Genomic DNA, 14,421 nt, shown 5'->3' with positions numbered 1-14,421 from the left:
CCCAGGCTGCTCCTCAGCCAGCGTGTGCTCTGCTCCCTCCTTGTTGTGTCCCAGGTGAAACGCCAGCGCCAGCCATGTCCTGCTACAGCTCGTGCCAGCCCTGCGGCCCGACCCCGCTGGCCAACAGCTGCACTGAGCCCTGTGTCAGGCAGTGCCAGAGCTCCAACGTGGTCATCGAGCCTCCTGCTGTGGTGCTGACCCTGCCCGGCCCCATCCTCAGCTCCTTCCCTCAGAACACCGTTGTGGGCTCCTCCACCTCCGCCGCCGCTGGCAGCATCCTCAGCAGCCAGGGAGTGCCCATCTCCTCCGGGGGCTTTGACCTCTCCAGCATCACCAGCCGCTACTGTGGCAGGAGATCCTCCCCCTGCTAAAGCCGCTGCTGCCAGCCCGGACGAGGACCTCCAGGAATCCAGCCGAGATGCTGGACTGAGGACACAGCTCACGGCCATCGCTTTGGCAGAGGCTGAGCAGCCAGGGCTGCCCTTGCACAGGAGGGCACCTGGGGCTCTCTGAAACCAGGGCCAACGTCTCGCTTCCCTGCCTTATTCTCTCTCCCATCTCCTGTCTCCTGTTCTGCTGGGCTGTGGGAGCCCCCGAGCCAAGCTGGGGCATCAGCTGGCCCCCGTCCCTGCGTGGGGCAGGCAGCTGGATGCCCTGTGGGATCTCCCCTGTGGGTGATGGGCACAGACTTTCTGCAGCTGCTGCTGCTGCTGCTCTTCCTGCTCTGGGAGCCTCCTCTAGAGATTTCCCACCTCAGAGTCATTAAAGTTTTCTGCATCCCAGCCTCTGCCTCTGAATAATCCTTTTCCTGGTGGGCACTGCCTCGTGTTGCCAAGGAGCAAAGGCAGGGCCTTGGGTGGCAGGGACAAGGTGGGGGCACAAGCTGGGCTTCGATCAGTGCCAGAGCAATGAGGAGCTGCCACATGGGGCAGTGGGGCCCTTGCAGCCACTGTCTCCAGCAGCTGAGCAAGAACATCCCCTCCCTGCCCTGGGTTGTTGCACAGCCAAGGAAGCTCCCTGCACTGCGGTGTCTTGCACAGCACAGAGGTACAAGGCACTGTCAGAGACCTCGACTTCCTCCAGCTGCAGGAGGCTGTATTTCCCTGTGGTGTTCAGCACAGTCCTGAAACGGCCAGTGACCTTCTGGTCAGATCTTGCTTGATACGAGAGCAGCTGGGGAGCTTGGCCTTTCTTCTGCTGGTACCAGAACAAGCCATAGAAGCCAGAGCTCTGGTATGTGCAGGTAGTTTTGAAGGAGTCCCCCTGCTGCAGTGTGACTTCTCTTTGTGGCTGGGTGACGGTGACCTGCCCCATGGTGCCTGGAAGAAAGCAAAGAGCAGATGGATCAGAAGAGAGAGGCAGAGAGAGGGTTCAAAGGGCCTCTCCCCTCCCTAGGAGACAGAGAAGGTTTCTGAAGTATCTCTGCTTTCTGCCTTCCAACAGCAAGAGCACCTTGAGAGAAGCAGGGCAGAGCCACAAATGCCAGCTGACATTTATCACAGCTTTCCTGGCTTTCAAGAGTATTTCCCCACATGGTCTGATGAAGCTGCTGAGGGTTTTGCCAGAAGAAGAAGAAGTAGGTGCTGAGGAAAAAAAGGCAGGACTTACCCAGCAGTGTCCCCAGAAGGACAGTGAGGACGAGGGATCCCAGGTGCATGCTGAGACCAAGCTGCCTGTTTGCTGTGTGAGAGAGTGAGCAAAGCAGCTCCCAGCCCCGAGATGACAGAGCTGCAGGAAACCACTCTGCTGGGGGAGCAAAGGAAGAAGAGCAGAGCTCTGTCCTTGCTGTGCCTGCAAGGCTCCTTCTGGGCTTTTCCCTCCTGCAGCAGCCAGCCCTGTGGCTGCCTCAGCCAAAGGCAGCATCAGCATCTCCCCAGGGAGGGCCCCAGGGGTGCTGGTGCCGGGAAGGGGCTGTTCCTGCTCAGCTCACAGGGCAGCCCTCACCTCCCCAGCTCCAGGCGCCTGCTCTGCTGCACAGCCACTGCTGGGACAAGGGGCAGCTCAGAGGCTTTCTGCCCACCCAGGGTACCCACCTTCCCTCAGGAGGCCTCAGATTCTGGGATCTTCTGGGAACAGGAGGCTCTTCTGTTTCCCTCATCTCCTGTTTCTTTCCTCAGTCCCCTGGGAACCAACATCTCTCTCCCATACAGGAGCTGGGGCCTGGCTGCTGCTGAGCTGCAGATATCACTTGGCAGTCTTGGCCCTCCCAGGTGTCCTGCATTCCCTGCCAGATCCTGAATGCACCCTCAGAGCTGGTGGAGTGCAGCTGAGGATGAGCACACAGCTGAACAGCCCTGCTGGGGGGGGGGGATCCAATCCACAGCTTCCTTACCCATTTGGGTGCCCAAGGGGCTTCTCAGCCCCTTCCAGTACCTCACAGAGACACGGTTGGACAGGAACACAGCCTGAGTTTTCTTTGGCACCCCTGAAGGCCTCGGGGCCCTCAGTTGCTACCGTGGCTCCTGAGCTGACATCAGTCCCTGCCGGCTGCCAGCGTGGCTGCTGCTGACAGCTTCCCACACAGCTTCCCCTGAGCAGGGCCAAAAGGGGCTGTGCAATACAGACTCAGCATAACAAGAGCCCCCTCCTCCAACAGCGGCGGCTGGTGAGTGCTGAGGGAAGAGTCCGAGCTGCACAGGCAGTGGGGACACTTCTCCTGAGCTCTCACTGCTGTGTCCCGCTCCGTTTTGGCGGCTCGTGGCTGTTCCCGAGCCTGCTGGGGCAATGAACCCTCGTGGCAAGGAAGGCCAAGAGCACCCTGGGCTGCAGTGGGAAGAGCATGGCCAGCAGCACAAGGCACCCGATCCTCCTTCCTCATGATGGTTAATGCAGCGAGGCCAGCAAGACGGGGCAGGGACCGGAGCATCTTTCCTGGGAGGATGGGCTGCGAGGGCTGTTGGTGTTCAGCCTGGGGAAGAGAAGGCTGGAGGGGCAGCTTGGAATGGGTGTAATGGGAGGGAAGGAAAAGGAGAGACTTCTGAGTCTGCGGTGCTTGGGACTGCACAGCTCTGCTATGAAGAAGCTCTGTAGGGGTGAAATTACTGTTGGTGAAATGCTCAGCACAAGGGAAAACCCCCAGACTTCAACCTTCCCTGTGTATCAGGTGTGCAAGGGCCAAGGAGAGGTTGTTTAGCACTGGGAGGGCTCTTCTCTGGGCAGTCAGGCTACTGCTGGGCTTCTGCCATCCCTTCAAGTCAGGAGCTGCTGGACATCAGAAACAGATGCTGGGAGACAAGTGGAGAGAGGAAGCAGAGGGGCAGACCACATGTGAGCATGGGGCTGATCCATGTGCTTGCCTGGCCAAGGCAGTTGCTCTGCCTTGTTTGCCCCTGTGTCAGTTGTTCCCTGGAAACACAGTTATCAAGCCCAGACGGGACAGAGTGCAGGGTGATCCTTCACTCTGTGCCTCAGAAGCGTGTGACCAGGGGTTTTGAACAGCTCTGTCAGCTCCTTGAGCCACTGGCTGGGGACTGACTGGAGCCCACAGTCTCTTGCCAGAGGCCTCCTGACAGCTCTCACTCACCTCAGACCCCCAGCCCCTTGGGGCAACTCAGCAAATCCGTGTTGGACTCACTCACGGAGTAGGAACCTGGCAACTCCTGAGGTTATGGTCAGGGTGTCCAGCCCAGAGCTTTTGCCTGTCTCCCGGGCCTCAACTCCAAAGGTGCCGAGTCCAACCAAACAAGCTGGTTCTGACAACCCCGGGCAGCTGTAGTGAGCGAGTGGCAGTGCCTGTGACCTCCACATCCCCTTCTCCTCTGGCTGTGGATGTGGCGTGACTTTATAACACTCTCGGGAACATTTGGAAAGCCCCGTGAAACTCTGTAGCTGGAGGGTGTCACGGTTCCCGTGTCCATGTCCCCACATCCGTGTCCCTATGTCTCTGAGCCCGTATCTCTAAGTCTCTGTGTCCGTGTCCCTGTGTCTGTGTGTCTGTGTCCCTGTGTCCGTATCTCTACGCCTGTGTCTCTGTGTCCTGTGTCTGTGTGTCCGTGTCCCTGTGTCCGTATCTCTACGCCTGTGTCCTGTGTCTGTGTGTCCGTGTCCCTGTGTCCGTATCTCTACGCCTGTGTCCTGTGTCTGTGTGTCCGTGTCCGTGTGTCCGTATCTCTACGCCTGTGTCCTGTGTCTGTGTGTCCGTGTCCGTGTGTCCGTATCTCTACGCCTGTGTCTCTGTGTCGGTGTCGCTGTCCCGGTGCTGCCGGAGCGGCGGGCGGCAGCGCCCCCTGTCGGCCCCGCCGTGCCGCCCGCGGCGGTTCGTGCCCGGCCGCAGCCCCGGCTCCTCTCCCCGTGTCTCCCACGGCACACCAGTACACGGCCGCGTCCCCGCGCCGGGGCCGGGAGAGCCGCAGCCCGCTGGACCGCCGGTCTGCCGACACCGACAGCCGCCCCGACGGCGACCGCAGCTCCTGGGACCCTTTGTGACCGCTCACGAGCCACTCGGGACCTCGGCCCGGGAACTGACGGTACCAGTGGATATAGTCATAGGAGTTGATGCTGGGGTGAGAGCAATTGATGGTGATGCCGATCTCCTCGCTGGTCTCTGCCCGCGGCTCCTGCTGCACCTGGGCTCTGCCCGCAGCCACTGCCGAGAGAAAAGAAGGAAAAGCGCTCCAAAGCTGCTCTGCCCAGCTCTGCCTGCTGCTGCCCGAACTAAGCCCGCAGCCGCCGCCAGCAGCGTCCCGACGTGATGAGGAGAGGAGTTTGCACAGGCTGTCAGCAGGTGCCCCGATGGAAGTGGCCCTTAATTGCTGTGGGAGAGCCGAGTGCGAGAACGCCGGGGGAAGGCTGGACGTGTTGAGGAAGGAAAGGGAAGCAAAGGCAAAAGAGGGAGGACGCGGCGAGCGGGAAGCAACGACTGATGGGCGATCCGGCAGGAGCCCGGGGAAAGGCAGGAAAGAGCGAGCGCCGGACACAGAAGCGAGCGCTGGGTTCTGTGGGGGCTGCAGCAGAGGGAGGGAAAGACGGGAGGCCGCTTCGGGATAGAGGTCGGTGAGGAAGCGCCGAGGGAGCTGCGGGGACCCCCAGGCTCAGCCCCGGCCCCCCGCAGCCCCGCGCACCCAGCAGCAGCGCGGCCAGCCCGGCCAGCCCCGCGCCCCGGCCCCGCCGCATCCCGCCGCTCCGCCGCCCGCGCCTCGCTGTGCCCAGCCAGCCCCGGCCCTGGGCTCCGGCCCCGCCGCCTCCTCCACAACGCCCCCTTCTCTCCCCTCCCCTCCCCTCCCCTCCCGGCACGGCACGGCACGGCACGGCACGGCCCTGCGCGGCCGCCGCTGACAGCTCCGCCCCGGGGCTCAGCCCCCAGCGGCCCCTCGCCCGGCCTCACACGGCTCCGGGGCTCTGCCGACAGCCTCCCTTCAGCTGCCTCTCTGCGCTCCCAGCCCAGCTCAGCTGTGACAGGGCCCCCGCACCCTGCGAGGCCTTGGTGGGACCCTGCTCAGGACGTCCGCGTCCTCCCTGGCCCAGGGAGCTCCAGTCTGGACGCAGAACTCCAGACGTGGTCCCACAGGGGACACACAGTCACGGACACTTTCCTGCCCCTGCTGACAGCGCTTGTTCCAGCACAGCTCACCATGCCCTTGCTCTTTGCTGCAGGGGAACGTCTCTTGCTTATGCTCACCTCACTGTCTCCTCAACCCCAACATCCTTCTCTGGGCATCTGCTTCCCACACAGGGACTCCCCAGCACGTCTGGCTGCAAGGTCTTACTTCTACCCCAGACACAAACCCCCGACGTTCACACAAACGCAGCTGCTCAAAAACACACACAAGGACCAGAGCAGAGTGTGGACTCTGCTGAGGGCAGACGGGGACAACTGCATCAGGGCTCAGGCATTCTGGGCAAAGAAAAGCCCCAGCCATGCCCACGCCGTTCTTTGTGAGCTCTCAGGCAGCACACAAAAGAGACGAGGGAAAACAGGCCAGATGCTTTTCCTGAGGTCCATGTTAGGGAGGAGGGGGGCAAAGCCAACGAGACACCCCACAACAGCTATGGAGGCAACAACGAGTGCCCCTCAGGCTGAGCCTCTGAAGGAGGGAAAGAGCTGGACATGGCCCATGCTCAAGCTTGGCAGCTCTGGGACAGCCAGCTGAGGAGGGCTGCATCCTCTTCCTGAGAATGACGCTTCCGACGGCCCCTCCGGAGTGGCCCAGGCTGACACCAACTGCCTGCGCTGGACCCCTCCAGCACTTGAGCTGAGTCTGCTGCCCGCACTGCTGCATTCCTGCCTTGGAAATGCTGGGGCCTTTCATCCCAGAGCTCAGAAGCAGCCTTCACTGGGGAGTGGGCATGGCCCAGAGCTGGAAATGAAAAGGCAGCAGCGTTGGAAATGAAAGCACAGCCCATATCATTAGCTGCCACGGTTTGCATTTCAGGCGAGTGCGTCAGCAAATTGTTACCTCTGCAAAGGCTGCCTCAGGTCCTGCAGCCACGAAGGGCAGCTATAAAAGGCAGCCCAAGTCCCTGCTCTCTCATCCGCTTCTCCTGCCTCCTTCTCCTCCTCGGGAACAGGTGAGTCTGAAGCCCCTTCTCTTCCCCTTCCAAAGAGGGATCTCTCCTCCAGAAACCTCTCTGCTGAGAGTGCTCCATCCTGTCCTGGGCTCTGGTTCTTCTTCTCGTGCCAATGGAAAGAAGGGAGAGGTCTGACTCGGTTTGGGAACTTGGAGGGAGCTTCCCACGTGCAGGCTGCTCTGTGGAGAGCGATGCAGAGCGTGTGGCTGCTGGCACAGCTTCCAGCTCCCCACTCGGTCGTGCCCGTGGCCGCCTCGTGCCAGTGTCCCCAGGCTGCTCCTCAGCCAGCGTGTGCTCTGCTCCCTCCTTGTTGTGTCCCAGGTGAAACGCCAGCGCCAGCCATGTCCTGCTACAGCTCGTGCCAGCCCTGCGGCCCGACCCCGCTGGCCAACAGCTGCACTGAGCCCTGTGTCAGGCAGTGCCAGAGCTCCAACGTGGTCATCGAGCCTCCTGCTGTGGTGCTGACCCTGCCCGGCCCCATCCTCAGCTCCTTCCCTCAGAACACCGTTGTGGGCTCCTCCACCTCCGCCGCCGCTGGCAGCATCCTCAGCAGCCAGGGAGTGCCCATCTCCTCCGGGGGCTTTGACCTCTCCAGCATCACCAGCCGCTACTGTGGCAGGAGATCCTCCCCCTGCTAAAGCCGCTGCTGCCAGCCCGGACGAGGACCTCCAGGAATCCAGCCGAGATGCTGGACTGAGGACACAGCTCACGGCCATCGCTTTGGCAGAGGCTGAGCAGCCAGGGCTGCCCTTGCACAGGAGGGCACCTGGGGCTCTCTGAAACCAGGGCCAACGTCTCGCTTCCCTGCCTTATTCTCTCTCCCATCTCCTGTCTCCTGTTCTGCTGGGCTGTGGGAGCCCCCGAGCCAAGCTGGGGCATCAGCTGGCCCCCGTCCCTGCGTGGGGCAGGCAGCTGGATGCCCTGTGGGATCTCCCCTGTGGGTGATGGGCACAGACTTTCTGCAGCTGCTGCTGCTGCTGCTCTTCCTGCTCTGGGAGCCTCCTCTAGAGATTTCCCACCTCAGAGTCATTAAAGTTTTCTGCATCCCAGCCTCTGCCTCTGAATAATCCTTTTCCTGGTGGGCACTGCCTCGTGTTGCCAAGGAGCAAAGGCAGGGCCTTGGGTGGCAGGGACAAGGTGGGGGCACAAGCTGGGCTTCGATCAGTGCCAGAGCAATGAGGAGCTGCCACATGGGGCAGTGGGGCCCTTGCAGCCACTGTCTCCAGCAGCTGAGCAAGAACATCCCCTCCCTGCCCTGGGTTGTTGCACAGCCAAGGAAGCTCCCTGCACTGCGGTGTCTTGCACAGCACAGAGGTACAAGGCACTGTCAGAGACCTCGACTTCCTCCAGCTGCAGGAGGCTGTATTTCCCTGTGGTGTTCAGCACAGTCCTGAAACGGCCAGTGACCTTCTGGTCAGATCTTGCTTGATACGAGAGCAGCTGGGGAGCTTGGCCTTTCTTCTGCTGGTACCAGAGCAAGCCATCGAAGCCAGAGCTCTGGTATGTGCAGGTAGTTTTGAAGGAGTCCCCCTGCTGCAGTGTGACTTCTCTTTGTGGCTGGGTGACGGTGACCTGCCCCATGGTGCCTGGAAGAAAGCACAGAGCAGATGGATCAGAAGAGAGAGGTAGAGAGAGGGTTCAAAGGGCCTCTCCCCTCCCTAGGAGACAGAGAAGGTTTCTGAGGTATCTCTGCTTTCTGCCTACCAACAGCAAGAGCACCTTGAGAGAAGCAGGGCAGAGCCACAAATGCCAGCTGACATTTATCACAGCTTTCCTGGCTTTCAAGAGTATTTCCCCACATGGTCTGATGAAGCTGCTGAGGGTTTTGCCAGAAGAAGAAGAAGTAGGTGCTGAGGAAAAAAAGGCAGGACTTACCCAGCAGTGTCCCCAGAAGGACAGTGAGGACGAGGGATCCCAGGTGCATGCTGAGACCAAGCTGCCTGTTTGCTGTGTGAGAGAGTGAGCAAAGCAGCTCCCAGCCCCGAGATGACAGAGCTGCAGGAAACCACTCTGCTGGGGGAGCAAAGGAAGAAGAGCAGAGCTCTGTCCTTGCTGTGCCTGCAAGGCTCCTTCTGGGCTTTTCCCTCCTGCAGCAGCCAGCCCTGTGGCTGCCTCAGCCAAAGGCAGCATCAGCATCTCCCCAGAGAGGGCCCCAGGGGTGCTGGTGCTGGGAAGGGGCTGTTCCTGCTCAGCTCACAGGGCAGCCCTCACCTCCCCAGCTCCAGGCGCCTGCTCTGCTGCACAGCCACTGCTGGGACAAGGGGCAGCTCAGAGGCTTTCTGCCCACCCAGGGTACCCACCTTCCCTCAGGAGGCCTCAGATTCTGGGATCTTCTGGGAACAGGAGGCTCTTCTGTTTCCCTCATCTCCTGTTTCTTTCCTCAGTCCCCTGGGAACCAACATCTCTCTCCCATACAGGAGCTGGGGCCTGGCTGCTGCTGAGCTGCAGATATCACTTGGCAGTCTTGGCCCTCCCAGGTGTCCTGCATTCCCTGCCAGATCCTGAATGCACCCTCAGAGCTGGGGGAGTGCAGCTGAGGATGAGCACACAGCTGAACTGCCTTGCTTGGGGTTGGGGGGGGGGGGGGGAATCCAATCCACAGCTTCCTTACCCATTTGGGTGCCCAAGGGGCTTCTCAGCCCCTTCCAGTACCTCACAGAGACACGGTTGGACAGGAACACAGCCCGAGTTTTCTTTGGCACCCCTGAAGGCCTCGGGGCCCTCAGTTGCTACCGTGGCTCCTGAGCTGACATCAGTCCCTGCCGGCTGCCAGCGTGGCTGCTGCTGACAGCTTCCCACACAGCTTCCCCTGAGCAGGGCCAAAAGGGGCTGTGCAATACAGACTCAGCATAACAAGAGCCCCCTCCTCCAACAGCGGCGGCTGGTGAGTGCTGAGGGAAGAGTCCGAGCTGCACAGGCAGTGGGGACACTTCTCCTGAGCTCTCACTGCTGTGTCCCGCTCCGTTTTGGCGGCTCGTGGCTGTTCCCGAGCCTGCTGGGGCAATGAACCCTCGTGGCAAGGAAGGCCAAGAGCACCCTGGGCTGCAGTGGGAAGAGCATGGCCAGCAGCACAAGGCACCCGATCCTCCTTCCTCATGATGGTTAATGCAGCGAGGCCAGCAAGACGGGGCAGGGACCGGAGCATCTTTCCTGGGAGGATGGGCTGCGAGGGCTGTTGGTGTTCAGCCTGGGGAAGAGAAGGCTGGAGGGGCAGCTTGGAATGGGTGTAATGGGAGGGAAGGAAAAGGAGAGACTTCTGAGTCTGCGGTGCTTGGGACTGCACAGCTCTGCTATGAGGAAGCTCTGTAGGGGTGAAATTACTGTTGGTGAAATGCTCAGCACAAGGGAAAACCCCCAGACTTCAACCTTCCCTGTGTATCAGGTGTGCAAGGGCCAAGGAGAGGTTGTTTAGCACTGGGAGGGCTCTTCTCTGGGCAGTCAGGCTACTGCTGGGCTTCTGCCATCCCTTCAAGTCAGGAGCTGCTGGACATCAGAAACAGATGCTGGGAGACAAGTGGAGAGAGGAAGCAGAGGGGCAGACCACATGTGAGCATGGGGCTGATCCATGTGCTTGCCTGGCCAAGGCAGTTGCTCTGCCTTGTTTGCCCCTGTGTCAGTTGTTCCCTGGAAACACAGTTATCAAGCCCAGACGGGACAGAGTGCAGGGTGATCCTTCACTCTGTGCCTCAGAAGCGTGTGACCAGGGGTTTTGAACAGCTCTGTCAGCTCCTTGAGCCACTGGCTGGGGACTGACTGGAGCCCACAGTCTCTTGCCAGAGGCCTCCTGACAGCTCTCACTCACCTCAGACCCCCAGCCCCTTGGGGCAACTCAGCAAATCCGTGTTGGACTCACTCACGGAGTAGGAACCTGGCAAATCCTGAGGTTATGGTCAGGGTGTCCAGCCCAGAGCTTTTGCCTGTCTCCCGGGCCTCAACTCCAAAGGTGCCGAGTCCAACCAAACAAGCTGGTTCTGACAACCCCGGGCAGCTGTAGTGAGCGAGTGGCAGTGCCTGTGACCTCCACATCCCCTTCTCCTCTGGCTGTGGATGTGGCGTGACTTTATAACACTCTCGGGAACATTTGGAAAGCCCCGTGAAACTCTGTAACTGGAGGGTGTCACGGTTCCCGTGTCCATGTCCCCACATCCGTGTCCCTATGTCTCTGAGCCCGTATCTCTAAGTCTCTGTGTCCGTGTCCCTGTGTCTGTGTGTCTGTGTCCCTGTGTCCGTATCTCTACGCCTGTGTCCTGTGTCTGTGTGTCCGTGTCCCTGTGTCCGTATCTCTACGCCTGTGTCTCTGTGTCCTGTGTCTGTGTGTCCGTGTCCCTGTGTCCGTATCTCTACGCCTGTGTCCTGTGTCTGTGTGTCCGTGTCCCTGTGTCCGTATCTCTACGCCTGTGTCCTGTGTCTGTGTGTCCGTGTCCGTGTGTCCGTATCTCTACGCCTGTGTCTCTGTGTCGGTGTCGCTGTCCCGGTGCTGCCGGAGCGGCGGGCGGCAGCGCCCCCTGTCGGCCCCGCCGTGCCGCCCGCGGCGGTTCGTGCCCGGCCGCAGCCCCGGCTCCTCTCCCCGTGTCTCCCACGGCGCACCAGTACACGGCCGCGTCCCCGCGCCGGGGCCGGGAGAGCCGCAGCCCGCTGGACCGCCGGTCTGCCGACACCGACAGCCGCCCCGACGGCGACCGCAGCTCCTGGGACCCTCGGAGAGCGCTCACGAGCCACTCGGGACCTCGGCCCGGGAACTGACGGTACCAGTGGATATAGTCATAGGAGTTGATGCTGGGGTGAGAGCAATTGATGGTGATGCCGATCTCCTCGCTGGTCTCTGCCCGCGGCTCCTGCTGCACCTGGGCTCTGCCCGCAGCCACTGCCGAGAGAAAAGAAGGAAAAGCGCTCCAAAGCTGCTCTGCCCAGCTCTGCCTGCTGCTGCCCGAACTAAGCCCGCAGCCGCCGCCAGCAGCGTCCCGACGTGATGAGGAGAGGAGTTTGCACAGGCTGTCAGCAGGTGCCCCGATGGAAGTGGCCCTTAATTGCTGTGGGAGAGCCGAGTGCGAGAACGCCGGGGGAAGGCTGGACGTGTTGAGGAAGGAAAGGGAAGCAAAGGCAAAAGAGGGAGGACGCGGCGAGCGGGAAGCAACGACTGATGGGCGATCCGGCAGGAGCCCGGGGAAAGGCAGGAAAGAGCGAGCGCCGGACACAGAAGCGAGCGCTGGGTTCTGTGGGGGCTGCAGCAGAGGGAGGGAAAGACGGGAGGCCGCTTCGGGATAGAGGTCGGTGAGGAAGCGCCGAGGGAGCTGCGGGGACCCCCAGGCTCAGCCCCGGCCCCCCGCAGCCCCGCGCACCCAGCAGCAGCGCGGCCAGCCCGGCCAGCCCCGCGCCCCGGCCCCGCCGCATCCCGCCGCTCCGCCGCCCGCGCCTCGCTGTGCCCAGCCAGCCCCGGCCCTGGGCTCCGGCCCCGCCGCCTCCTCCACAACGCCCCCTTCTCTCCCCTCCCCTCCCCTTCCCTCCCGGCACGGCACGGCACGGCCCTGCGCGGCCGCCGCTGACAGCTCCGTCATTGAGGATGAGGGATCCCAGGTGGGTGATGAGCACGGACTTTCTGCAGCTGCTGCTGCTCTCCCTGTTCTCATTTCCCTCCTCTATAATTGTTCTCGTTTCCTTCTTTAGCAGCATTACAGTTTTCTATTCTAGCCTCTGCCTCCACTTAGTCCTTTTTGTTGAGCTGTCAAGGAAGGAAGAGTGTCTTGCGTGGCAGGAGTAAGGGGGGAGTATAAGCAGACCTATCATGAATCGTAGAGGAAAGGGAAGATGGGACACAGGGCAGTGGGTCCCTTCCAGTCAGTGCGTTTTTGAGCTGAGGAAGACATTCTCTGCTCCTCCTGAGTCAGTGGAAATCAGGCCTTGCAGTCTGGCACCAGGTCTTTGAAACTCTCCCTCATAACATCCTTCTCTTTAAATTGGAGAGAGATGGATTTGATGGGTGGACTGTTTAGTGGATAAGGAATTACTCCGATGATCAGAGAACAGTGGTCAATGTGTCAATAGCCAGATGGAGACCAGTTACAAGTGGTTTCTCTCAGGGCTGTGTATTCAGACCAGTACTGTTTCATATCTTCATGAACAACATATTGGGACTCAGTGCACCTTCAGCAAGTTTGCAGATGACACCAAGCTGAGTGTTGCGATTGACACACCTGAGGGACAGGATACCATCCAGAGGGAGCTGGACAACCCAGAGAAGTGGGCCCATGTGAACCTCACAAGGTTCACTGTTAACAAGGTCAAGTGCAAAGTCCAGCACCTGGGCTGGGGGAACCTCCAATATCAATACAGGCTGGAGGATGAAGGGATTGAGACCAGCCTTGCAGGGAAGGACTGGAGGTTACTGGTGCACGATGAGCTGGTTTTGAGCTGTGAATGTCCACTCACATTACATAAAGTGAAGCGTATCCTTGGCTGTATGAAAAGAATTATGACCAGCAGCTCAAGAGCCCCTCTATTCTGCTCTGGTGAGAGCAACCCTAGAGTACTGCATCCAGCCCTGGAATCCTCAAAAGAGAAAATAAACTTACCTGTTGGACTGGGTCCAAAGGATCACAGGGATGGAGCACTTCTCCTATATGGAAAGAGACTTGGGGCTGTTCAGCCTGTAGAAGAGAAGGCTCCAGGGACACCTTATTGCAGGCTTTTTCAGTACTTGAAGGGAGCCTTAAGAGAGTTAGGGACAAACTTTTAAGCAAAGCCTGTTTCAACAGTGTCACCAAAACTGGGGATACAGTCATTACTGCCGCCGTGGCAATGAGAAGCAGCGTTCCTGCATGGGGCAGCACTCCAGCCGGCGTGCGTGCTGGCTGCTCTGTCAGATCAGTTTGGGTTACCTGTGACACACACCTGCAACACACTTCTGGAATGGTTTACACATTGGTTCTGTTTCCTGGAACTTACCACCGGGATCGGCCGCTTTACACACGCTCGCTTTATTGGGTTGGTGGTCCTGGTGGTCTCCAAAGACCCTTGGTGCTCGCTTCTCAGTTGATCTCTTGGTGAACGTTAAAGTTTTCTGCCTTCTATAGAGGGCAACATGGCTGTTCAACCCCACTGCTTCTCTCCTCATGTTGAAACCCATTTTCCCTGCTGCCTGCCTGATATGGTCACTGCTGTTTCTTTTTTCTTGCCTAGGGTTACAAAACACTTTGTTCCTAATCATCCAGAGTCTTAACTCCAATCTTACCTCTCACATGTTTACAGATGCTGTCTTTACCAGTGCAACGTCCCCCCTTTGAGCCTTCCTAAATTCAGTTTCTGGGAGTCTCACTTCAACTGGGTAATGTTGATCATATTTTTCACTTCCAGGTTTCAAGATACAAAAGTCACAGTCAGGGAGATGACTCCCATAAAGAGTTGTCTGACCCATGACAAGTTTGGGTTAAGGCCAGTAAGTTAGCCAGGACCAGTGAGGTCCCTCCTCTCTTTTAACATTTTTGTGGCCAAATGATGTAGCTGGCTGATTTTAACACATTCCTTTGAATTCTTCACACCCATGTTAGTTTATTCTTTGACTTTGGTTGCATTTGAACCCTTACAAGAGCCAGAGAAAGGGCCTCTGGCCACTTTAAAGATGTTTCTTGACATCTCTTCCTGATTTGTCGTTTTAGAGTTTGATTCACTCTTTCTACTGCTCCACTGGATTGTGGCCTCCATGGGGGTGTGTAAATCTTACTCAGTACCCAGGACTTTCCTTAGTTGTTGGATTATATCTGCAACAACATGCGGGCCTCGGTCTGATGACATTCCTATTGGCATCCCAAATCTTGGTAGTATCTCTTTGGTCATCTCCTTAAGTTTGGTCTTCTCCATGGGGCTCTTTCAGTTTAGAGAGCCTCTCTGTCTGCTTTGTAAGCACTGGAAGAATGTGAT

General features: G+C 59.2%; 2 protein-coding genes and 4 gene segments (V, D, J or C); 2 read left to right on the top strand and 4 right to left on the bottom strand.

Moving 5' to 3' along the window:
* The first annotated feature begins 57 nt into the window (after nt 1-57).
* LOC133628540 (feather keratin Cos2-3-like) lies at nt 58-676 on the top strand. Its single transcript, XM_062016847.1, has one exon. It carries the CDS (start codon nt 75-77, stop codon nt 369-371), a length of 297 nt encoding a protein of 98 aa, XP_061872831.1. The 5' UTR covers nt 58-74; the 3' UTR covers nt 372-676.
* On the bottom strand, nt 612-1,779 carry LOC133628443 (T cell receptor alpha variable 1-1-like). The segment is given in 3 exon segments: nt 612-737; nt 1,024-1,319; nt 1,609-1,779. Coding segments are annotated over 3 exon segments (471 nt in total).
* A 2,282-nt stretch (nt 1,780-4,061) lies between these two features.
* LOC133628442 (T cell receptor alpha variable 26-2-like) lies at nt 4,062-5,112 on the bottom strand. The segment is given in 2 exon segments: nt 4,062-4,585; nt 5,061-5,112. Coding segments are annotated over 2 exon segments (576 nt in total).
* Nucleotides 5,113-6,831: 1,719 nt separating this feature from the next.
* Nucleotides 6,832-7,450, top strand: LOC133628543 (feather keratin Cos2-3-like). Its single transcript, XM_062016852.1, has one exon. The coding sequence runs from the start codon at nt 6,849-6,851 to the stop codon at nt 7,143-7,145; it is 297 nt and encodes a 98-aa protein (XP_061872836.1). The 5' UTR covers nt 6,832-6,848; the 3' UTR covers nt 7,146-7,450.
* On the bottom strand, nt 7,386-8,553 carry LOC133628441 (T cell receptor alpha variable 1-1-like). The segment is given in 3 exon segments: nt 7,386-7,511; nt 7,798-8,093; nt 8,383-8,553. Coding segments are annotated over 3 exon segments (471 nt in total).
* Nucleotides 8,554-10,847: 2,294 nt separating this feature from the next.
* On the bottom strand, nt 10,848-11,898 carry LOC133628440 (T cell receptor alpha variable 26-2-like). The segment is given in 2 exon segments: nt 10,848-11,371; nt 11,847-11,898. Coding segments are annotated over 2 exon segments (576 nt in total).
* Between the last annotated feature and the right edge of the window lie 2,523 nt (nt 11,899-14,421).

The sequence above is a fragment of the Colius striatus genome, chromosome W (genome assembly GCF_028858725.1).
Source record: "Colius striatus isolate bColStr4 chromosome W, bColStr4.1.hap1, whole genome shotgun sequence".
Lineage (NCBI taxonomy): Eukaryota > Metazoa > Chordata > Aves > Coliiformes > Coliidae > Colius > Colius striatus.
Note: the sequence above shows the minus strand (reverse complement) of the source record. Positions and strands in the feature narration are given on the sequence as shown.

What these genes read in the sequence shown, in the direction of transcription:
- LOC133628540 (XM_062016847.1), top strand. Translation starts at nt 75, where the DNA reads ATGTCCTGCTACAGCTCGTGCCAGCCCTGCGGCCCGACCCCGCTGGCC.
- LOC133628543 (XM_062016852.1), top strand. Translation starts at nt 6,849, where the DNA reads ATGTCCTGCTACAGCTCGTGCCAGCCCTGCGGCCCGACCCCGCTGGCC.